The sequence below is a fragment of the Pelodiscus sinensis genome, chromosome 2 (genome assembly GCF_049634645.1).
Source record: "Pelodiscus sinensis isolate JC-2024 chromosome 2, ASM4963464v1, whole genome shotgun sequence".
Classification (NCBI taxonomy): Eukaryota; Metazoa; Chordata; order Testudines; family Trionychidae; genus Pelodiscus; species Pelodiscus sinensis.
In genome coordinates, this window is record NC_134712.1 from 241,610,774 (window position 1) to 241,636,151 (window position 25,378).

The following is a 25,378-nucleotide window of genomic DNA, read 5'->3' on the forward strand; positions in this document are numbered from 1 at the left end:
TACCACACCTGCACTTCACTTTCTCTCTGTGAAGAGTGTATTGCCAGCAATTACAACTTATCACATAGCTCTTCCTTAGCAAGCACCTTTATTCTTAAAAGCATTACAAAGAAAACAATAAAATGTGCCAGGCGTCACCCACCAGTCTTATGGGGCTCAAACAGGCTGAAGACTTTCCATGCCATCCACAAGGGCCGGGGCCCACCGTCAGCAGAAACTCCTGTTTGTTGAATCAGAAAAAAACCCTTGAGTAAGTCTTAACTGCAGACTTTTTTGTACCAAAAGCTCTTTTGTCTGTTGGGCTACGTCTAGACTGCAGGCTTCTTTCGGAAGAAGCTTTTCTGGAAGAGATCTTCTGAAAAAACTTCTGAAAGAGGGCATCCACACTTCCAAAGCGCATCGAAAAAGTGTTTTTTTGGTAAGATAGCATCCATTCAGTGTGGACACTATCTTACACTTGAGCTGTGATTACTATGATGGAGTGGTCACCAGAGAACCAGTGCTTTTTCCTTTTTCCTCTTCTTCTTAAAGAACTCCCTCTTCCCCATCCACACACGCCTTTTTCCGAAAGAGCTCTTTCGGAAAAAGGCTTCTGCCTTGTAGAAAGAAGTTTACTAATGTCAGAAAAACCTCTCTGTTCGTCCGATTTTTTCCTGAAAGACGCAATTGCAGTATGGACGTAAGTGAAGTTTTTCCGAAAAAACGCTATATAGTGTAGATATAGCCTTGGTCTCTGGAAAATCCAGTTTGAACCAGTATATGCAAGGGTCACTGGGAGGACATCTCCATAGGTGTTTAAACCTAAGTGATTTGCCTTAATCATTCCCTGCTGTTTTAGTTCCGTGAGATCAGATATTCCCCATGGAGTAGAATAGACATACATACAATCTCTGGCCCACAGTGATACATACACAATACAGTGTGGTCCTCCAGCAGTATTGCATGTAGTCGCAATATGGGTCACAACTACATCTGTAAGATTGTTAAAGGTGTACTGCTCTTTTATATTGTGAACCTGAATAGAATAGTGTTGGGCTCCAGCCTACTTCATTTATCTCCACCCTACTAAGAATGTTAAGAGGCGGGTAACTGACTAATTGTGTAGTCAATATAATTTGTATCATTATTATACAAATGATACAAAATTGTATAATAATTTATACAATTATAAAAAAAGGGTGTTCTGTCCTGGCTTGTATCACTCCAGGAGCAACCCTCACTGTGGCTCTGAAGTTTTAATGTAGTAGGAGCCAGGTGTGCTGGCAGCCTGGCTCCTACATTTAAACTGCAGAGCTGTAGCGGGGCTAGATCCGGACTGGCGTGACCAGGACCAAGCTGGGACTGCTGCGGCTCTGCATTTTAAATGTAGTAAGAGTCGGGTGGCTCTTACTACATTTAAAATGCAGAGCTGCAGCAAGGGTAGCTCATAGGCCACCCGGCACTGGCTCCTATTCCCCCTCTGCTGCCTCTCATACAGAGACAGTGGGAAAGTGAGTAGTTGAGCACTCAACTACAGTTCATTTTATTTTTAAAAGCCAACTGCCTCAATATTTCATTTAAATTTTAAAAACTGTGTGTTAGATGTAGTACTTGCTGCCCATCACAATTCATGACTGAATGACTAGCCAGGTTGTTCACATTTAATACGCTTTTCTTAAAGAAAATCCACAAAAATAAGTTACTTGGTCTTAAACCTTTAATAGTAAAAAGGTAAAACCAAACACGCTGCTGAAAACTTATCAGTAAGAAAGAGAATTTAAGTGTTCAAATCCTGAATAGTGCAAATTTCATTCACTCTCCCACAACTGGTCACTTTGGTTAATATACTTAGAAGTATTGGCAAAACTGAACTTTTTACTTACATTTTTGGCTGCATTATTTCTAACACATACAGATTTAGTTTGTCTTTTAGAAATACATCTTAAATACTTACTGCTGTCTTGATCAAATATTTACAACTCATTGTTCCCTTTAACCACATCTGGTTATTTAGGCATGTACACTGGTAACATTTATTTCAACTTAACAGATTTTTCCAAATAGTGCACACAGCCATTTTATCCTGATCTTAGGCCTTGATCTTGAAAGCACATATGCACATACATTTCTCAGTGTCCTATTGCACCTAAAATGATTATCCTTATCAACAGCTATTTCCATTATAAAGGTTTGCAGTAGGAGGCCTTATACCACTGATACTCCATTGAAGCAACCGTAGTTACTGATTTACACTGACTAAAGCAAGATCAGAACTGGGCTCAGTTTCAGACAGCCTGTGTGCTAGTCTTTTACTTTTGTTTACTCCCTACCTCTCAAATTCAGGATTTTGAATTCTGCATCAAAGTATTACTATTTCCCTCAAAAAATTACAAACACTGATATTTAGTCTCAATGTCTCTTTTGCTGATTGCTCAGCCTCTAAACAGATGTCATAGGCTAGATCTAAGGCTACATAAGACTGGAAATGAACAAAAATGCATAATACAAAAGGCAAATTGATAAATGTACACACACATCATAACCACAAAACTGGAGTATTTCTAAAAGTTTGGATTCAAAGATGGGGGGGGGGGACAACAATAAGCTAACTCTGCTAGCTAAATTATTGCTGAATTGTTCCTCCATGCAGCATTGAAATGAATTCAAGAACCATTCTCTATAATATCTCATAAGAAATAATGAATATTGAAGAGAATATGAGGCTCAGATTTTACTGTACATTGCACTTTAATTTCAAGACCTAATACTTGCTATTTAAAGTCTACTGTGGTCTAAGCTATTAAATGTATACATTGTGCTCCCTAGAACTAAATATTTAGAAACACCAAATGTTTAATGTAGTGACATAAGCACTATTTTTTACAAGGCAATCACAGATTGCAAGTTTTATAGGATTGTGAAAAAATAAAGTAACGATCTCTCCTAAAATTGAACTGAGAAAGAACCTAGTAACGATGTTTCATTTATTAAACAGTAAGGACAATTCTAGATTGCTTCTGCTTCCATTGAGTTCAGTCAAAACTCTGAGTGGAAGCAAGATGAGGCTCATCATCTGCTTATTAGGGCCTGATTCAATTTCCAAGGAAATAAATGCAAGTATTTCTTATTAATTTTAATGGAAGATGGAGGCCAAATTCTGAGCACTTGCAATTCTCACTAGTAATAGAGGGACTGCAGGCACTCAGCATACCTGAGGCCCAGATCCAGTAAAATACTGAGGTATATACCAAACTTCAAGCAAGCATGCTTAAAGTACCTTATGGAATTGGGGCCAGATTTTGGCCCTATTTTGGCAAGCATACACATAAGGTTATTAGATAGACAGATGAGCTGGAATGAAACTGTAAAAATTTCATTTACAAATTTTAGCTGTTTAAAGCAAACTACATGAAACAAGATTGTCTATAGTATTCACCTAGTGTTATGAAGTGAGTTATAGATTCTATACTAAGTTACTTCAAATATGCAGTGCAGCATTACAAATATGGGCATGATTCCTTCATATAACTCAAAGCATTGCATTAATGCTTTTGATTTAATTTAGATCGCTTATTTTTAAACAACCCCTTTAAAAAAAGATTTAGATAAATACTATTCCTATTAAACCTCACTTCATCTTTTTTAAAGCACCATCAATCTACTTCCTTTGGGCACTGATACAAGAGCTTGTAATTAAATTTTAGTTTCAAGGCTTTGAAATATGGCAGCTGCTTCAATAACTTAAATTGGAATCTGGTAATTGGAAAATTGCCACCTAGCCAGAACTGCTGTATATAACTTGACATGAAATTCTTCCAGGGAACAGCCAGCACAAATACTTATGCAGTAAATCAAGGTAAGATTTCAAGATAAGCATTTCATTTCACATGGCTATTCTAAAATGGATTAATATTTTTCACAAGTCACTTGTGCAGTGCGCCCATAGAGATTTAGAAAAAATAATCCTCAGTCAAAAATAAGAACACATCTTCTTAATTTTGTTTTCATACTGGCACCATGTCTTTTGCTCCAAGGATCTAATCAGTGTGTGGTTTCTCAGGGATACCCTGTGGTTAAAAAAACAAAAAGAAAAAAGTGATTAATACAGTACACTGTACTGCATTTTATTATGACATACATTAGCTAGTGAGGTGTACATTACAGTACTCAATGTTTCCAGTATTTTTAGAAATTATTGAAATAACTTGAACAAATCTGGACCAGTATATGGGTTATAGGCCTGGGAGTTTAGAACACTTGGGTTCTAATCTGAGCTCTGCTTGTGATGTGCTATGAGACTTTTTAAACAAGGCACTTCACAATCTGAAAATGGGAATGGTATTTTTCTCTTTGCACAGAAAGTTTTCATCCATAGCCCTAAACTATTAGCTCTACATATTAATGCTTACAAAATTAGATTTAATGAGTAGCATTTAGAATAAGCTCCCCAAACAATTAATAGACTTTTAATACTTCAGAACTTTGAGCAGAGTATAAGTCCAGCTCAATGAACTTTCATCAGTTTTAATACAACATTATGTGTCATGCAGACCCCAATCTTGGAGAAGCACATCCATCTTTACTTCAGGAAAACCCTTTTGCTTCAACTTTAAGTATGTACCTTTAAGCATCTACCATGCACTTAACCCCTACTACTCTAACAGTGTTTTCCAGAACTGAACCCACATATTACAATCTAAAAATGTACTATGGAACTATCCATATAATGAATTGGGCGGAAATGATTTTCTATTGAAGACTAAAATAAAGCACCAAATTTGCTTTTGTTCTCAGTTAAGTGTGCTCATTTTTATGAATCACATTATTCTGACATTAACTGTCTACATCAATTGCTCATTGTCAAAACTGATTTATTTTAATATTGTAGTGTTCCAACACTAGCTCGCATTTGTTGCAGACACTCCAATTTTTTCCTAAAATCTTCTTACTGTTTTCTTTAGAATCTATTAGCATCCAAATGTTAAACTATATTGAAATTGGTCATGCACGGCTGTTTTGTAACCTAACATTTGTGCCAAGAAGCAATATAATTTTCAGGGCAAAGCCTTTGTATGAAAATGAAAAAAAAATCCTTGGAAGATTCTGACATGGTTTGCACTTCACAACTGGTTTGTCTTAAAAGGATTAGATTGGGCATTGATATCTAAACCTGATTACCTGCTAGTTCAGTTAATCTGCATATTAATACCATATACTACAGGGCCCTACGTGTTGTACTGCTTGCCCATCCAGAACAGTGCAGTCCATGGAAGTTTTGGAATTGCAAGGAATAGAGGATAGATCCAAGTTTGTGAAATAAAACTCCAGAAGATATAACCAAAGGGTTACTAGTGTGGTTCCCTACTATTCTAGTTGGACAAGAGTTCTTAAAGCTATTATTCTCACATAATGTGAAGTATTTCCAGACAGTAATTAAGGAATATTAAAATCCAAGCAGTTTTAAAGAGACACAAAGGTACAGCCAGGATGACAGTGTTGAAAATGGACATATCTTTGTGAAAGGAATCAAGGTTGAATTTGGAAGTTGTTTATAATTTATGCAGTCTTCTCCTTTATGGCCCAAATTAACTGATACTATAAGCAGAAGGATTATGCTTCAAGCAGGGTACTTTAAGGGGCATCTATTACAGAGACTAAGCAAGCTGAGGGTACGTCTACACTGCACACTTATTTTGGAATAAGCTATTCTGAAATACTCCAAAACAGCTTATTTTGAAATAGCGCATCTATACTACAGGGAAGCCTCAAAATTAGTCTGAGACCAGCTCCCCTAATGTGGACACGCTACCTCAATTTAGAGCCACAGGAAGCACTAGGGAGTAATTACTCTGAATAGCCCTAGGGAGGAGCTATTTTGAAATGGCAGCCATGGAGTGTCCACACTACAGCTATTTCGAAATAGGCATTATTCCTTGTGGAATGAGGTTTACAGAAGCTAGAATAAGCCATCCATTATTTTGAAATAACGGAATTGCTGTGTAGATGCTTGCATTGTTATTTAGAAACATCAGTTATTTCAAAATAATTGTACCCTCAAAGCACTACTGATTTCACCTGTAACAGTCAGAAGTGTTAGATAACACATTATAAAAAAATCACACACAAAAATAATTAGTACTGCAAAGTAAAGCATTCAAATTAGAAAGTGCCAAAATTAACATTCTCCTTCTGTGTATTCATAATAATAGTCTTTACATGATCACATTTATTTCCCATCAGATCCCTGCTTTATTCAGTGCATTAGACTGTGTGTGTTCATTTAGCAGGTAGTGATTCAATATTTCTTTTTACTTTCATCACTCAATGTGTAGCCCCAGGCCTTAATTACTGCACATAATCTAAGTCCTATATGGAATACAGAATTCTTCATTTCCTCACAGGCTTTTTTTTTTTTAAATGTTCATCTGAGCACTTCATAAATATTAATACATTTATCTTTACAGCATCCCCAGGTGAGGGGATGATATCCCCATTTTATAGATGAACTGAGGCACAGAGATTAAGGCACAAATAAAACTGGGCTCCCAGGGGGGGAAAAAAAAATAGCCACCTCAGAAAAGTTTGGTTTAGGTGACTTGTTTAGCATTACAAACTCTGTAGCAAATGTTGGGATAGAATTCAGCTTTCTAGGGTGACATTTAACAGCCTTAGTCAGAAGTAAAGCCTCCTCATATAATTCTTAACTTGCTGCAACAAAGTGATACAAGAGCCCTAAAGTTATTTTGTGGGAAGTATAATAAGCTCTCCTAGTCTCTATTATTTTTTGGAAAAAGATACACAAATAGTGGTTCTCAATTTGCGTATCTTTCTCTGATTCTTTTTTTGAAAGATGCTTTTCTGATATTTGGCCTGTTTACACAGGGCCAAATGTGGGAAAAACCTCCTCTTTCAGAAAAGCCCTTATTCCTCATAAAATGAGGAAAACAAGGCTTCCAAAAGAATGTGCCCACTTTTTCAGAAACTAATCCGAAAAAACAGACAGGTTCCCTGGACACAGCAGAGTTTTTCTGGGACACCTCTGGCATCCCAGAATGTCTGTAGGGTAGACATAGCCCCAGACAAGTTACACTAGTACTGAGAAACTCCTGTTGCGGGAGCCCCATTGTGCTAGGTGCTATACAAATATATAATCCCTACCTAGGAAAGCTTATAATCTTGGTTTGTGAAAAGATATATACAAATATATAATCCCTACCTAGGAAAGCTTATAATCTTGGTTTGTGAAAAGATACAGCAAGAGTAGCTTCAATAAACTGGTGGAGAGAGATAGAGGGTGACTAATGAAAATGTTTTAAACAGCCCAGCTCGGTACATGAGTCCACACTTTGGGGTTTTTTTCTGGAGTGGGGGGATGGGGAGGGGGGTTGAAGGGAGGGTTCAAAGTTAGGCCTGAAAATTCCTATTGAAAATTCCTATTGCACTTTATTATGCCAGGGATGAATTTGTTCTAGAAGGTTGATTTTAAGTGAGGAATGTCAAGTGTGAGTGGGGGGCTAGAGATTAGTCTCTAGCTCTACCTAGCTACTTGCCAAATTAAGATGCAACAGGTGCCCTGTAAGGTTGCTCAGTACAAATGTTTCTCAAGGTAAGGCTCAGGTAGGTGTTCACTGGCACAACCAGGGCCTACTGTATTTTAGGAGTTTACCAGCTACCATCAAATTAAGTATCTGATGTCATAACTTGTGTTGCTCAAAAAAAAAGAGAGAGAGCAAAAGTACCTTTATTACCTCCCATAAATGAACAGACAGCTGTTTATGAAAGCCTTATTAAGAGGGAACTACAGTCATGAAATCTTAATCATATGGTCACATTACTGTTGCAAGGCAGTCCTAAAGAGAGGCACACCTGTGTGATGAGCAAAAAGAAAGCCATGCTTTTAAGTAGTACAGACAAAAAGGGAGGAGTCCACTTAATTACAGGAAGTGAAGTTTCTCACAACAGAAGCAGCAAGCAACAATACTATAAGATAGTCAACCTTTGTTTCATAACGAACATCATGTGCTAAGTCACAACAATCAAGTTGTTTCCTCAATGAGCCAACATTGAAATCATCCATGTTGTTATAGGGCAGTAATCATGCTGGAGTTCTTCTGACTCACATGGTTCCATTATCCCAATCAAATATAAAGGGGGCCATACAAGATCTCTAGAATTAACTTAAGGTATGAAGTCAGTAGTCCAGTAGAAGGAACCAGAGGAGCATCAAAGCCCAGAGGAGATGTTTGAGGGGAAATCTAATCAAAGTGTTAATTTGTCAATACACCCAAACTCCATGAAGGGGATTTGTTTAGACTCTATAGAGTCAGACACCATCTAAGGCTGTGACAGTCTCCTACTTGCATTTTAAAAGTGAATAATTCACGAAGAACAGTTGTATAGCAAAGTTTTATTTATTTTTAACAAAGGATGAACCAGAGGGGGAAACTGTTACCATCAATTTCAGCAAGGCATGGAGTTCACTCAGTCATTAGTTGCAAGTTTAAAAAAAAAAAAAGTCACATGCTATGGAATAGGATTATGACAGACTTTGTTGCATTGCATTTTTCAAGTTTATCTGGATGCTATAGGGTGCCAAACAAATACAATACACCTAGGGTGCATTTTTATTTCTTAATCTCTTTGTCTAATCATGGTAGCAATACAAAAATGGAGACTTTGCCATCCACGATGCTTAACTGTTTAGCTCCAGATGTGGCAGGGGTGGTGGTAGCAGTAGCTTCTATTTGGAAACCATATTACTGTCTTAGAGAAATCAGGAGTAGTTGTAGCCTCAGTCTCAGGTATTCTGCTCACTATGAAGTTCTCCATGTGTAACTAGAACACATTTAAAATACTGGACTCCAGAAGATTATAACAATCAGAAAACTAGGGCAGCCTCACACTATGTTCTTCACCAGACCAAAAATATATACAGAGGTAGAGAAAGAAGACATGCTTCTAAAAGCTACACAGTACAATCAGGAAGTGTAGAAAGGTACAATTCTGACAGCGAGTTGAAGGCTTACATGCACTGGGCTTGATTCTGCATTGTCGTGAACTTTCTCTAGTCATTTATATACAAGCAAAGTGGCATAAGAGGCTACCTTTCTGATTTGGTAGAATTATACACACACCAAATCCCTTAGCTGTGACTAGGCAAAGATGCAATGCTGTGGAGAATTAAGCCTCCATTTCAACACTCACTCCTTTGATCCAGAATGTTAAGATAGGGAGGAGTCTAGTCCTGTTATTTAAAATTATAAGAGAAGACTTTTACATAAGATGTACAGATGGCTTTCTTAAACACACTATAGTAATCTGGTTACTGGAGAAGACCTTATAGTGTCAACATGGATGGCAGCACAATCAGATGGGTTATACACTTCAGCAGGTCGAACTCCAGGTTGTGTCCAAAGAAGGGATGTAAAATACTATTTAATTGGCTAACCCAGATTGTTTAACTTCTTAACCAATTAGAGGCAGGTGAGTGGACTAGGGCAACTCCCCTGCTACAAGCAGAGGTGCCCAGGCCTGTGGAGACAGAAGCTGTGCTGGTTGGGATGCTGGAGCACCCTTGTCTCCTGTGGGCCCCCCATAGAGCTGGAGCAGCCCCATCCCCTACTGGTTAAACCTTCACATCCCTAAGCCAAAGCCAATTTAATGAACGTCATATTGCTCCAGATTACAAGAGATGGCAAACAAGGCAACTTTTCTTCCACTGAAAGAACTCTTTAAGGCTGTGTCTAGACTGGCAACTTTTTCAGCAAAAGCAGCTATTCTTGCGGAAAAACTTGCCAGTCGTCTACACTAGCTGCTTGAATTTTTGCAAGAACACTGACGATCTCATGTAAGAAATCAGTGCTTCTTGCGGAAATACTATACTGCTCCTGTTCGGGCAAAAGTCCTTTTGTGCAAAAGGGCCAGTGTAGACATCTCAGATTTGTTTTGCGCAAAAAAGCCCTGATTGCGAAAATGGTGATCGGGGCTTTTTTGCACAAAAAAGCATCTAGATTGCGGAAAAGCGTCTGTGCCAATCTAGATGCTCTTTTCCTCAAATGCTTTTAACGGAAAACTTTTCTGTTAAAAGCATTTGCGGAAAATCATGCCAATCTAGACGTAGCCTAAGTGTACAGCTTTTTGTTTTAAGATTGGGGTGGGGAAACCTTTTTTGGGTTGGAGGCCACTGACCCACAGGAAAAAAAACGGGGTGGGCGCACACACACAAGTGAAGCAAAAGACCCCCAAACAAACCCCCACTGACGTGCCCCTGACTGAGAAGGAGAAAGACACTTCTTGCACAGCAGAGCCTTGGGGACCCAGGCTACTCGATTGTGTGCTCCAAACTGGAGCACCACTGCAGGCTCCTTAATGCTGGGAGGAGAGCCAGAGGGAAGCCAGAGGCTGCATCTGGCCCCAGGCCTGAGGCTCCCCACCCCTGTTTTAATTAGTTCTAAAAAAGCATCTACCACTCATATTTATAGGATTTCAAGAGCTTTCAACTGGCTCACTGTGTGGCTATAGTGTAGAGAACGTTGTTATAAAAATAACCATTTAGTTCAGGTTAAATTTAAACTACAATAGTGTATCTTCTCCCACCCTTGTTTACAAATCTGTTAGGTTCTTTTACAGAAACCTGATGGATCACTGAATGATTTTTCAGATCATCCAAAAAGCATTAGAGAAGATCTAATGGAACAGGTTACACAATTCCATTTTCAGTTTAACCATTCATATTTTCTTATAACTTTTAGTGATAATGGATTTTTCAAAATTATAGTAAGAGCTGGCTGGAAATCCCTTCCCATAAAAAAAAAAAGTTTCACATTTTATCAAAAAAGTCAAAGTGCAATATTTTCAAAGGAAGAAATTTCCATAAAAATTCTACTTTTGGAAAACTACAATGGAACCTTCAGCTTGCTGCCTGCCTGCTAGAAGGCTATTGAACAATTTTGCTTTTTCCTTGCAAGAGAGGAGTGAAAACACTTTCCAGGTGAACAACTGTTTTGATTTTTTTTCCTCAACGCAAATGAATTCTTTAAAAAAAAAATCTGAAGTTTAATGCAGAAAGTTTCTATTCCACAAAAAAACATTATTTTTCAGTTATCTCTAGTAATGATAGCAATAAAGGATTCTTATTTGTTACAGTAACTCCTCATCATCCCCTTTGTCAAGTTTTGCCCTTTCTTTGTAGAACTTTAATTCTGGTATTCTTCCTGGAAAACCCATCCAATTCTGTATTTGGTCAGCATTGCTAATTTAGTGTTACCAGTGTGAAGGGAGGGTCTCAGATTTCTGCAGCAGTTTGATTTGTCTAGACTTGAGGTGGGGACAAAGACAACTTCCTCATTAATAAGAATGCTGCACAATGCAGCATGAAATATACACGAACAGCAGCTGTATATCCTTTATTATGGAGGTACCAGTTGCAACTCAGTAATTTAAGATCTATTTTGGATCTAAAGCAAGGAGACAGTGAAGAGATCTTTCTGTTTGCGCTTTAGAATGCTCACTCTAAAGATACATTACATGCACCACTCTAGAAACACTAATTTCTTCTTATCTGGGTTGTGTTCAGCATGTCATTCTAACGGAAAGGAACAGATTATATTGTTACTGGGTTTTTAAAATTATATTAATGGTTGGAGATTAAAAATATCATTAATGAAAACTGATACTGAACTGACTGAAAAGTTTGAGAGCATGAACATAACCATGGGACCCAGGACCAGATGTCATAAGCGAGTACCTTCAAAATGTGCCCAAAATTCTGAAGGGAGGTGACCTCCAGTATGCTCCTTCACTCAACTTTTTTTATACCTCCCTCTTTTCTGCAAGACTCCCTAATTAGGTCAGTAATAGGCCCTATGGCCTTTTGACATTATTTGACCCTTCTCTCCAATCTTCCTAATCTGACTTTTCTGCAAGCCACTGTTGAAAACTACTGTCCCAAAGGCATGGATGGGGTCAGTCAAGTTCAACACCTTAGTATGCCTGGCTACTATCAGGTATGTTGAACTATGACCGTGTTCACACTAGCAAGACAATAGTTATCCAACACTGACTTGAGAGCTGAGGTAAAGGCATGAGAGGCCTGCTGTGTTACATAAGCTACATAACACTAGAAATTCACCTCCTTTTAGTGCCCACATGCCATTCAACAGTTTCTCCTCCTCTTTCAGGGAAATCTTGAACATTGAACCTGACATTTCAAGTACTTGAAAGCCTGTTCCCTTCTTTTGGGAGAGGTTATACTCCTCAATCACATCAGCATTGCAGGATAGTGGAGATAGTCAATTGAAGGAGGCTTCCAAGACCAGGGAATTGTGGTTGAGGAGATAGAAGACAAATCAGTGCAGTATTAATTAGGACTACCAACAATGTCAGAATTCATTTGACAGGCAGGCTTTAAGCTGATGTGCAAGCCACAGGAAAAAGATAATTTCTTTTAACTGTTAAATATTGCTGTAAATAAAGTTTCTATGGTATCTATTTAAGAATAAAGTATATGAGATCATTATCCAGCATGTACTATCTCCTTATATTTGAAATTATAGTTATACAGGAGTAGGCCTTGAACCACATGTTATTGAGACAGCATTCATTTTCATACTAGGATTAAAGAAGCTAAAGCCAGCTAGTGCAACTTTTTATGAAAAACTGAATTTTAAAAAGAGCAGTTTTCCCTCTCCAAACTTTCTACTTTTCACCCTTCCCATCCCTCCTCTCCTCTCTCCGTAAGGTCTTGTCTACTTAAGTGTGAAGATAGTCACTGGAGAATAACTCCTGTGGTCCTGCACTTTGCAACATTAAGATTCTGATTAAGCTTGCAACCAGTCATGATTCAAAATGCCACTGGAAGCACTCTGATTAAGGAGAAAGTCTAGTACTAATGAATGTAACAGAATTCTCTCAGTGGCAACATGCTAGATTTCTAGGCTCAAGTTTCAGTCCTTCAGAGGAGACTTTGTACAGCTTACTATGATGTCCTCACAGGCACCATTTCCATGGACAAACATGTATGAAAGATCTTCCCTTTTAAACATCCAAAGGCCAATTATACAATAGTTACCATAGCCAGTTGTCTTCCTATGTTTCCTACAGTCACGCCTCCTGAGAAAAATATACATGGTAGCCAAGAACGGATGTAAAGAAAATCAGGTGATGTATACCTAAAGCAAACAAAAAAGTTATTAAATTAGAAAAAACCCAACAAAAGTGGAAATATAGTGTCTTGTATAGAAGTATAATAGTGTGAGGAATTTAGCCCTGCCTCAAAGTGGTGATAGCAGGACATAATCCTCCTCTTTTAAAAAATCCAATGTTAGATTAAGGTCAGTTTCCAGCCAAAGAAGATTAAGCAATTCCTTCTCTGTGGAGCTAGTCAATGGCACTTCAAGGTCAGAAGGGGTGACAGGGAGGAGGGGGGAGATAGACAGAGGCTGCTGTCATGGAGCAGCCTCTGTCTGTGGCGAGCCAGGGCCCACCATGGACAGAGGCTGCTTCATGGTAGCCTTTCCTTCCCCTTCCCCACGCTGCTTCCTGATAGTGGCAGCAGCATGGAGAGGGGGCAGGAGGTACTATGAAGCCGGTGCTGTGGGGAGCTGGCTTTTAAGCCAGCTACCCCCAGGACTGGCGCCTGCCTGCCCTCCCCACTGCCTCTGTATGAGGTGCATGCATGTGGAGCTGGCACACGTGAACAGCCAGCTTAAAATCTGGCTCCCCATGCATATCGGCTCTCGCCTGCCCCTGCACTGCTGTCTCTATCAGAGGCAGCAGCGCAGGAGCGGAGCCCAGTCTTATCAGTTAATCATGTAGTCATCTACACGTTGACATCCCTAGATTCTGTATGAGAGGACACATGACAGTGGCATTACAGCATGCTAAGGGACTGCCCTTAGTTCAGAAGTGGTAAATTACTCGTGTATATAGGTTACAAAATATTTTAATTTTGAATTTCAAGTTATTGTAGTTTCCCTATTTTACAAAAAGAAAAATTCTCTAGAAGTCAGGTTAGTTAAGTGCTAAGTTTGAAATGTTGTACTTACTGATAAACACCATTATATACGAGAAACTGGGTGATCAGAGTAGCTAGAAAGGCTATTGTAATTCCAAGACCAAGACCACTTCTTGAACGATCAAATGTCCACCAAAGGCCCAGTGACAATGCTGCTAGAGTCAAGGAGAGTTGAATGTTATTTGCAAAATCCAGTTTCTGATAAGACCGTTAAGGAAAATTCCTTACAGATTGTTTGAAAAAAATTTGTGGCAACAAACTTCTATTTCTTGTTGTCTACATGAGATATTAAAGTTGACCATTTAAGAGTGACAATTGATTCTGGATGCTCAGTGAGACTTTGGAGATGATTTTCAGAGACCCTATTGACTTTCAGTTGGAGTTGTGAGCTTTTAACTGTGACCATCAGGCCTGAGCTACTCATACCAAGCACCCAAAGATTAAGGAATCCCAATGTAGGGGGATTTTTTTTTTTGAAATTGGCCACAACTTTTAAGACCTTTTCCCTCCTTTCTGTGGATTTAAGTCTTCTGCTGAAATAGTATCTATTTTAATTTCAATAGAATGAGCATCCATACAGGTTGAACCTCTCTAGTCCAGCAACATCTGTGGTCCAGCATGATTTTAGTTAGCCAGATATCTACTTATCATGGGTGTGACCAAGTTTCCCATGGTTCCATAAAGTTGGTCTACAGCAACCAGTCCTGACTCAGAGTTCTGTGCCTGATAGCTCTAATTTACTTCTAAATGTCTTCTAAGAGCCCAGTAAGAAGTGGAAGTGTTTGGTAATGTTGATAGACAATATTGACCTCCTGTGGTTTGGCAATTCGGTGGTTCAGCACCAGTTAGGTGCTGACTAGAGATTCAACCTTTACCAGCAATTTGAGACTACAGTTAGTATTGGTGAGAAACCAATCTTTGAGCATTAACCATTATAGCAGCCAAAAGGTCATATCTCTAGTTCAAATGTTACATTGATTCAACTGGCACACATTCGAAAACAGTTTGACAGATGGAGAATATGATCTGTTACAAATGCATACTTGAAGTTATAGCTATAAAACGTGTGTAGGTTATGAACTCTAGGGATGTTAAATTTAGCTTTAGATTAATTGGCTAATGGAATAGTCAATTTGCATAGACTATTTGATTAGTCAATAAGGGCACCTCCACCTCTGAAGTGCAGCAACAGCCCTAGGGCTGTTGCTATACTCCAAAGGCGAAAGCACTGCATGGGGCTATTGGGGGGTCCCAAGCGGTTCCCACTGGCCCTGTGCTCACTGAACCATCACCGAATGAAGCCTGGGATCAGCAGAGGTCCCCACCTGACCCTTGGCTCCAAATGGCGCTGCCACTTTGAAACACTGCGTGGAACCTGGGCCAGCTGGAGACTCGGGGCTGCACATGGCGTTTCAAAGCAGCAACGCTGCATGGAGCCCAGGGTCTGGTCCAAGGCTCCATGCGGCACTGCTGCTTTGAAGAACCCTTTCCTCTTCTCCCTCCCCTTGTTGCCTCTGATAGAATCAGAAAGTGTGTGTGTGTGTGTGTGTGTGTGTGTGTGTGTGTGTGTGTGTGTGTGTGTGTGCGTGTGCGCGCGCATGTATGTATGTGGAGAAGCAGCCAGTTGACTAATGTGTTGACTATCCAATAAGCATTTGTTGTTCATATCCCTAATGACCGCATCTCTTCCATCAGCATTAAGTCTGACCTGTGTAAGTCACTCAATATTGAATGGGAAGACAAACCACTGCTACCATGGTTCATTATAAATAAACATTTAAATAAACATGCAAAAAAGTAAACTAGATCAAGGATACAGCACTTGCATGGTTAATACCAACAAAAACTGCTATGCATCGCATTACACTGGCCCATTCTCTCTTGAATTTGTGTGGTTCTCCAAGATGGCTGTCAATACAGGGGTACAGCAGGCCAACAACAGCTGTAAGAATGAAAGGAGACAGCTTGTACATAGCATTTACACAATTAATATTTCTGCATTAATTTGGCAAATAAAAATGCATGGCAAAGCCTTCTAAGCAAAGACTTGTAATTTTATATATGGGGGTACTACCAAATTCATGTCTGAAAAACATGTAATGGACTGAAATCTGGTTTCCCCATGAAATCTATAGGTAAAAGTCTACAGCATTTCTCAAACTGGGGGTCCTGTCCAAAATGTGATTGCAAAGTGATCACAGTATTGCCACCTTTGCCTAGCTCTGAAAGGAGCGAAGAAGTAATCAGGGAAGAGTGATTACCAGCTGGGCACCCAGCTTAGAAAGCAATGCTGCAGCAGCACAGAAGTAAGGATGGTAAGATATAGTGCAGTCTCATGATTCTTTCTGGGTGATTTTTGTGATGGCTCTGCCTTCAGAGATGGGCACCCAGACAGCTGTTCCTTGGCCACCCAGCTCTAAAGGCAGCATAGAAGTAAGGATGGTATAGAAATGAGGACTACTCCAGAGTCAGGGGACTTGCTCTTAGGAGAAGGAACAGTTTGTGTGTCACTTTGTATGGCTTCATCTGACTATTACCTGTTACACAATGGTCACAACTCAGAACATTACTGAAAATTTAAACAGTGAAGACTAATATTCCTTTACTTTCAAGAGTTCAGAATAGTGAATAGGGAGGTTAGATAGTGATTAATTGAATAGTTGTATAACCACATCGAATTTTAGTGGTTACATGACAATTCAATAGTCCCTGGGGGCAGAACTGGGGGCAGAACTGGCAGCCAGTGCACTCCTGGCCTCAATCCCAGGGAGCACCCACCACCCTGTGCTGCTGCCTCTGATTCAGAGGCAGCAGCATGGGGTAGCAGCAGCCCCTGCCTGCGGGGGATCCGAGCTTCACGCAGACAAAGGCTGCACTAGCATCCCACAGAGTGGCTCGCATGAGCCGATAGGTGTGGGGGGCTGGCTTGAAAGCCAGATTCCCATGTGTACCAGCTCCCCCCGCACCTCTGCTGCCTTTGATACAGAGGCAGCTGGAGGGGGAGGGGGAAAGAAGTGCATGTAGTCAATAAGATTAACCAATAAGCCTAGGCTTAACGGTTAACCGTGTATTTGCCTACATGTTGACAGCCCTAATAGCGAAGGCACCATCCAGTAACAGCTGAATAGGCATGACTGAGTTATAGGCAGCTTGAGTTTGGGCCGGATCCAAAGACCACTGAAGTCACTACAACTCATGACTAGGGATGTTAAAGTGTAACTGTGTACGTGATTAACTGATGAGCCTGGGTTCATCGGTTAGCCTTCACGGTTACATGTAGGCTCATGGTACACAGTTTGCCTCTGGAGAGCCAGCTGCCCTCCCCTCTGCATCAGAGGTAGCAGAATGTGGGGTGCAGGAGGGACAAGCAGGAGCCAGAGCACAACAGCTCCAGGGATACCAACTGCCCTCCTCTGTGTGTAACCACTGAAATTTTTGCAGTTACAGGGTTTACTTTATAACCGTATTTTAACATTCCTGATCAGGAGCACAAATACTGTCTGGACTTGAATCATGAGCAGAACTTTGCCTCCCACCCTAGCTATAAAAATAATTCCAAGGTTGTCACTCTGAAGACTAGAATGTCTGAATAAGTGTGAAGTGATGAGAACAATGGCAAGTATGGTTGAACACTTTGTTTAGAATATCACCAGGTTCAGTCACCACTGAGATTCATGATCCATCACTAGCCACTTAGTTCTTAGCTATAATCGACTTTACAAATCATACCCATAGTATGGACTTTCAGCTACTACATCTATATAGAAGCACTAGATCACGGTGACAGTTAACAGCCAATTACCAGCCTTATTGCATACCTAATCTGTATATAATAATTTCATTTGTTGTAATGAGTCAGTGATAGGAGGGAGCCAGAACAAGATGGATTATTTGGCTCAATTGCCACAATTCTTCAAAGGTTGATTTACCACGTATACAACTCAATGCAAACTCCCCAATGCAACCCATTCATTAAACAAGTCAATATAACCACCAACACAAGAGTCTATGATAGCCTGTGAAAGAGTGACATTCGAATACTAGATGGATTATAAATGACCCATTTCTGCTCCCATTCAGGTCAAGAAAATAGTAGATGCAAACAATTTATTTTGTTTTAAGAGTTGGTCAAATTCATGAGCGCATTTTTATGACCAGATAGCTTTTGATAGAAGGGGGAAGGCTCAACAGCACTTCCAGTTTGTCTTGGCTTCAGCATTCTAGCCTACCCCCTGCTAGCGTCAGGCATTCATTTGTCCCCCTTCTGGATATCAGATATACGCCGGAAAGATGGTTTTAAATACCACATTTCTAAAGCATCAGGGAGGACCACAACTGGAGATGGGACCACTCCATATGGCACAGAGCATTCTCTCCTCTGGTGCTTGGATAGCTGTTCTTATTGACAGCCATATGTGGGGTCAGGAAGGAATTTTCTTCCCCAGATCAAAGGCAAAAATGGAACATTTCCGCCCTCCCCCCAGGTCACTGCCATTCTTTGCAGCAGAAGGTGCAAGTGACATGCTAAGATTAGCAGGAATGATTAGAGCCAGATATAGTGGGAGCCTTGAGCACTTACGCAATCGGGGCCCTCATTCTCTGTCTGAGGAACACAATAGTATAATTTCCAGAAGGCTGTAAGACTTTGGTCTTTTTCAGTTACTGGACTTGGTGTGTGGGAGGTACTGCTGCCCTGTGATATACAGGAGGTCAAACTAGATGATCCAGTGGTCCCTTTTGGCCTTACACTGACTCTAGGTAGAGTTTTGTTACAAACTTCAACAGGAACAGAATAAAGCCTTAAATGAGTCAAATTCTGCTGACAGTTGTACCAATTAAAGTTATATTCCATTGTAACTACAGACAATTTCACTCTAGGTGGCATCTTGTTTTTCATGGCCACATGTTAGAAGAGGTAGAAGTCACCTCTTATTTCCAGAATTTATTCTGACTATGAAAGGACTGTTAGATCTCATTTCACACATGTTCTTGGCCATGTGCTTAAGCTTCAAAGTTGTAGCTAGCTAGAAGAGATACATACAAGCTTGGAATTTCAGACTATTCTAGAATGTTATATGAGCTATGCCATTAGGGCAGCAACTAGTTTTGACATTGAGAATCAGATTGCCTGATAAAAGATGTCTTCTCTTTGGTGTCTATTGGGATATTCACTCTTAGGCAGAGTACTTTGCTTTGGAAACAGTATTAATGGCTACAGCAGTGGTCTCCAACTTTAGGAGAGGAGGCATGAGATAAATTAATTTAAGTGAATTCTAGGATCTCTCTCAAACCTAAACACCCTTGCCCTGCCTCCTTCCCACCTCTGAGGCCCCACCCCTGCTCACTATGCTCCCTCTCGCAACCTCACTCACTTATCAGGCTGGGAGCAAAGGGTTGGGGTGCAGTGGGTGCAGATGCTGATCTTGGGCTAAAGGATTTGGAGTGTGGGAGGGGTTCAGAGCTGAACCTGGGGCAGAGAGTTGAAGTGCAGGAGGGGGTTTAGGGTGTAGGCTCTGGGAGTGAGTTGGGTACAGGGGGATTCAGGGCTAGGGCAGGATTTTGGGGTGCAGGAGGGGTTAAGGATTGGGGCCAGAGCTCAGAATGCAGGCTCCAGCTGGGCACTGCTTACCACTGGTGGCTTCTGAGGGCTAAGGCAGGATCACCTCTACCCTGGCCCTGCATCACTTCCAAAAGCAGCCAGCAAACTCTCTCCATCTCTGCTCCCACCCCACTCTGTGGAGATGGGTACAAGAAGGTGGGAGGGGCACCCCTCCTCCTCCTCTTCCCATGCCCTGTACAGCAAGCAGGAGGCTCTCGGGGGGGGGGGGGAGGGGGGGGGAGGGCAACTCCAAGGCAGAGAGCAGGAGCAGCACAGCAGTGCTAAAGGGGCAGATGAAATGCCAGCACTTGATAGCCTCCCAGCCAAACCTGTCAGGATCACCTGTCAAAGGTTCCAAGATCTACCAGGAGATCCCAATCTACTGGTTGGTGTCCTCTGAGCTACAGCTTCAAACAAATGTCTTTGCTTAAAAATTACTCAGCAGCAACTAAGGATCAGCTAAAACTAGATAGCTTATTAAACTTTGCTTTTGTTTAAAAGAACAATACAAGCTATTCAGTATTTTCTAACATCTTTGGGTAGATGTTAGTGTACAGTGGTAGAGGAACTAAAGTCGGTGTGTGGTAAAAATGGATTCCCATAATCCTCTGATCAGCGGACACAAAACTCAAATGAAAGTTTTCAATTTAGTCCTCCTGAAGAAAAAGACTTCAGGTCTATCTGTGATGATGTAATTTTCTATGTATACTTACTCACAAAGAAAAATGCTCTGTTTAAAAAAAAATTCCAGCATTTCCAGGGTTCTTACAAGAATAAGATTGAGAACTTTATCTCCAGCCAGAGCTGAAAAGGGATTTTTTTTGTTAATGTTGCACGTTTTACTAGGCCAAGCAAAACAACTCGGAAGGGCAGGATTCCTTTTCACTGATTATGGGGTTTCCATAGCATTCTCAGTTTCCACAAGCCAGACTATAGATTTTACTCTTACTTTAATGTACTAACACAACGTTATAACATTTGGATTGCAGATACTATGTGGGAAGGTTTAAGTTAAGATTTTTTTTCTATTTGTGTTTTAAAATGGCCATGGGAACATTTCTTTATTTTATTTGTTGTAAATTTGACCTGGTATTTCCATTGTAATCATTTCCCCAGTGCCACCTGTATATACCAAGTGTACAGTATCAAGATGTAAGATTATTAGTAACAATACCGAGGTCAGCTGCCCATTTGTTTCAATTGAACAGCAAAGGCCTCATATTCATTGTGTGTTTTGTTACAGACTATGCTGTTTGCAAGTACTCAAATATTATAAACAGAGATTATGGCTGTTGGCAGTTGCACAGCTCTAGGCAGAAAACAGGGCAGGCAGCCAGAAAGGCTTTCCTCATCCCCCGCTGACATGTGACTTCCTTGTTTCTGATTCTGTTTGTGGCCTGTTCACTCAGGCAGCCAATAGTAACAGAACCTTGCAGACTCACCAGTTTCAGAGGGAACCAATCATATAGCAAGCAGTGAGGAGAGCCATGCCTGCTGCTGCACTAGGTCCTAGCACTGTTCACAGGCCTGCCAGAAAACAAGATACTCAGGATATACTCCTGATTCTCCACTTGCTGTCTGGTGTGTGAGCATCTCTTGGCTCACAGGAGAAAAACTCTGAACACCACAGTCTGCAGAAATTGCATCAGCCCTGAAGAGCTGTGTGTAGAGAAATGGCTAATTATTTCTTCAGAACACATAGCTGCTGAAATACTGACCAGCTGAACTGAGTATTAATACCTCATATACATGTCAATGCAGTTTGAAAAAGCAGTACATCACCTTTGAGTACTTTGTGCCACATATGAAATTAGTTTTCTCCTGATGTGGGGAAAGCTGCACCAAGTCCAACCCCCCCTCCCTTCTCCCCACAACTCACATCAGCTACATTCATGTGACGTGTGGCTAGCCCCAAAACATGCAGATCACAGATCCTTAGGGCCTGTTCCCTCCTTCTCACACTGCTGCTGACTAAACCACCTCCCAGTCAACTACAGGACTCACCTGCTGCTGTCCCACAGCAAGGGGGCACCCACCAGGCAGAGGAGAAGATAGTGGCAATAACTTCCTCGGGGAACAGGGTCACGTTCCTCTGTATCTGCAGTAAGTTCAACACCAGTGCCATGAAAGCACCCACAGCAAAGAGCACCAGGCTCCGTTGCACCAGATGTTGGTTCAAGTTCAGGCTGCTGTTGCTGCTACTAGTATTGCTTCTGAGAATGGAAGTGCTAGGGGTCCGTGTTCCATGACCCACCAGAGTCCGTGGGGAGCTTGAGACAGAAGAGCTCAGCATCTCACCCACCCTGGCAGCTAGTCCCACAGCAGTTTTCCCCAGTTGGTTTTTATGCCTTCCTCTAGCAGTGCAGGAACAGCTCCAGCTGCAGTTCTCCAATCTGGGCATTGGCTTCACCATCTGGGTCCTACCATGCACATGGAGAGAAAAGAGTGGCTTTTAGGGTCCCCAAACAGGGACAGTCACTCAGGCCTAAATCCTCTGCACTTGTGTGCGTGTTTGTGTGCATGTGTACATACACTCCCAAGCAGATATGCCTAGCATTTGTAGAACACCGACCATTGGAGGAGCCCAAATAAATTTAGATCCCCACCACTCACCCGCTCATTTTACAGCTAGAGCGTGACAAGGCTATGGAAGGGCCAAGAGCAGGTCAAACAGTGCAGCCTGTCCGGCGCGTCTCAATCCATCGGTCAACCCGACTCCCCCTCTCAGCCCAGGATGACAACCTACCTAGGCCCCTCTCCCACCTGCGGGCGCTATTCTAGGAGCAGGGGCGCCCGCTGTCCCAAGCCCCTCCGTGCATGCAGCGCAGTCCCTGCAGGGGCCCGGGCTCCCTCAGCCTACGGCTGGCAGCGCCCGCCCGCCAAGGGCAAGAGGTATGTGGTAGCGCCCGCCACGCTGGGGGGGAAGGGATCCCCATTTCCCAGCCTCCCCCCACCAGGGACCAGCGCAGCGACTGCTGTGTCCCCTGCCTGCCGCGGCTGGGCACCCACCTGCAGGGGCGCTGCTCGGGCTTCCTCCCGGTCCTGTCCCGTCCGGCCGCTGTAGTGGTCTGGGGAAAGGTTTATAAGCAGCGAGCCTCGATGTCACGTTACCCGCTCCCGACCTACCCTGGAGGCAGAGGGAGCGCCGGCCCCTACCCCTCCCCTCGGAGCGGTGGGGGGAAGGGAGGGAGCCTCCGCGCGGCGCCGGGCACAACATTCGGTCTGGTGAGGCTCGGCAGCCAATGAGAGCCAGGCGGCCGATATGACGTGCGGGACACACCACCCGCCGCCTTCCTCCTCGGCTGACAGCTGCGAAGCTTCAGGGCCGACTGGCGGGAGGAGCTGGCGCGCGGCTGGGCGGGGCAGGGAAAGAGAAGAGCGCGCGCTGTGCGCCCGGCCGTGGCGGGGAGGGTGAAGGGTCCCCAACGAACGGAGCGAACGTTCCTGGGCCAGTCCCAACGGAAAAAGCAACCGGCTTAAACTGGCTGAGGCCAAGGGTGGTGGGGAGGTCGCGTGGCACCTGAGGGGCTGGGCAGGGCAGATGCCATAAAGACCAGAATGGACCAGGATGCTCAAGTGTCTGGTGCGCCTAACGGGGTAAGGGGACAGATAGGTCCTGTTGCCTTCTGGGCGCTAGTCCCCATCACACTTGGTAATAAACCCTGACAGCTTCTATTGCTCCAACTCTCGCCCTCATTCACCGTATGCAAAGTTATCAGTGGCGAAGCTGTGAAACAGCCTGTCCTGCTCTGACCCCCAGCAGCTGTTGCCTGTGTTATGCAGGAGGTCAGAGTAGATAGAGCCTCAGAACTGGCTCTTCTGTTCTTAAAATCCAAGTTCATGAGCAATCCATGAGCCTGGAGCAGCTTTTTTTTTTTTGCCCAGAGCTTTCAAACTGGATTCACTAAATAAAACTGAAGTGTAGTTACTCTCACTTCAGTGGAGAAATCCTGGATCTTGATGTGCCAAATGCAATAGTAATGAAAAACATACATGATTCCTGCCCATTTTCAACCCTAATCCCTCAAAATTCTGATGAAAAATCTACAGGCAGTGCATTGATATTTTCAAAAATGTCTAAGGCATGTAGTTATTTTCTATTAAAAATGTTTTAAATTAAGCAATATATGTCAGAATTCACTAGGCAGCTTTGTTCATTTCAATCAAATACTTATCTGTAAAAGCCACATCTATAATGTAAAATCAACATCAGCTAGACAAGTTCCATAGCAAAATTTCCATGTAAAGATGTGTAAGTGCCTTGTATTTAAAAACATCAAAATGACAGATGTAGGTTATCTGGATACAGATTCATTTGTTGTAAAAGAATGACTACAACTTGTCTATCTAGAAGGCAATCTAGGTTTAAAAAATGGGAAGACATAGGTCCCTATTTGGATTTTTCAAGTGCTGCTGTGCTAGGATGTTTGAGGGGAAGAGATTTTAAGTGGATTAGGAACAGTAATGCTTGGTCTTTGTTTATGCACCATCTATTAGGATCTTTAATTAGAACTACCTATTCCGTGCCGCGTGTAGCCGTGGGAACGGAGTTCGGACTAAGGGGGATTTAAAAATGGCGGCGCCCGGGAACATGCAAATGAAGCCCGGGATATTTAAATCCCAGGCTTCATTTGCAACTCCGCTTGCCCTAATTACCCTACCTAGCTCGAACTAACGAACTAGTGTAGACATACCCTATTTTGGTAAAATTTGGGGATCTTGAGGCATCTCAGGAAGGGGAGAGGGAAAGTGAAAGTGAAGGAATTAGGCAATAGTGACTCAGCCAAAGGGCTACTACCAGAAAGGTGCTGAGAGGGTGAAAACATTACATCCAGGAAGGAAGCCCTGTCTATTCCAGATTGGGAACAAACTAAAAGACATTAAAGAGGGCATCAAGAGAGGCCCTGCTGGACTGGTACCCTGGAAGGATTTCGCTTTATTTTGCACACAGACTGTGCCTGACTTGACCGGAAGGTTGAGTCACTGAAGAGCCTCCATAAACAGAGTGTAGGCCAAGAGGTGCGAATGAGAGGGTAGTGCAACACCATTATAATAATACGTCACAGTTAGTGGTTCTTCAATTTCACATTTAAATTAAGGGTGTTAAGGACTGGTCGACTAGTCGATTCCCCGCTTGCTGCCTCTATAAGATAGAGGCAGCAAAGGGAAGAGGGAAGAGGGGGTACTTCAGAGCGGCAGCACAACACAGTTGAGCCCGGGCTCAGCAGTGCAGCGCTGCCACTTTGAAATGCAGAGGCGGTGTTCAAAGGGGCAGTGCAGCACAGCTGAGCCTGGGATCAGCTATGCAGATCTGCCCCTATGAAACGCTGAGGCAGAGTTGAAAGGGGCAGCACTGAACAGCTGATTCCTGCTCAGCTGTGCAGCACCATTCATCTGTGGGATGCTGCTGCTTTGAAACGCTGAGGTGGCGTTTCAAAGCGTCTGCGCTGAGTGGAGCCCAGGGTCAGCGGGGGACTCCAGCTGATCCCGGGCTCTGCGTGACATTTCTGCGGAACCCACAGTCACCTAGGGAATCCCCAGATGACCCCGGGCTCCGCGTGGCATTTCAAATAGAGAGTGCAACATGGAGCCTGAGATCAGCGGGGGACTCTGAGTTCTCCACTGATCCCGGGCTCCATGAGGGCGCTTCCTCTTTGAAATGCACAAGAGCCCCTGCTAGGAACTCTTTTTATTTCAAAGCTGGCACGCCTGCGTGCAACCTGAAGTCAGCGGGACTTCCCACTGGCCTGGGGCTGCAAGTGTAATTCCTCATTCCTCCTTTGAAA

The 25,378-nt window shown here is 42.4% G+C and overlaps 1 protein-coding gene across 3 annotated transcripts; it reads right to left on the minus strand.

Moving 5' to 3' along the window:
- Nucleotides 1–3,927: 3,927 nt before the first annotated feature.
- INSIG1 (insulin induced gene 1) lies at nucleotides 3,928–22,823 on the minus strand. Of its 3 annotated transcripts, XR_012902116.1 has the most exons (7): nucleotides 22,602–22,823; nucleotides 21,597–22,012; nucleotides 15,811–15,935; nucleotides 14,025–14,191; nucleotides 13,049–13,148; nucleotides 7,196–8,814; nucleotides 4,062–7,137 (listed from the first exon to the last, which is right to left on the minus strand). XR_012902116.1 is itself a non-coding variant. In XM_006129327.4 (6 exons), exons 2-6 carry the CDS (start codon nucleotides 22,003–22,005, stop codon nucleotides 4,017–4,019), a joined length of 831 nt encoding a protein of 276 aa, XP_006129389.1. In that variant the 5' UTR covers nucleotides 22,006–22,012; nucleotides 22,602–22,814; the 3' UTR covers nucleotides 3,928–4,016. The 3 variants fall into 3 exon arrangements, 2 of the variants coding, with proteins under 2 accessions (XP_006129389.1, XP_075778882.1); XM_006129327.4 differs by lacking the exons at nucleotides 4,062–7,137; nucleotides 7,196–8,814 and adding an exon at nucleotides 3,928–4,046 and having other exon boundaries at nucleotides 22,602–22,814; XM_075922767.1 differs by having other exon boundaries at nucleotides 4,062–8,814.
- Nucleotides 22,824–25,378: the final 2,555 nt, after the last annotated feature.

Bases quoted from the DNA above. Each gene is read 5' to 3' on its own strand.
- INSIG1 (XM_075922767.1), bottom strand. From the start codon at position 22,005: ATGGTGAAGCCAATGCCCAGATTGGAGAACTGCAGCTGGAGCTGTTCC. The intron at 15,936-21,596 runs GTGAGTCCTGTA...TCATTCTTACAG, and splicing joins TTGCTGTGGGACAGCAGCAG to CTGTTGTTGGCCTGCTGTAC. The intron at 14,192-15,810 runs GTATCCTTGATC...CGGTCTTATCAG, and splicing joins GTATTAACCATGCAAGTGCT to AAACTGGATTTTGCAAATAA.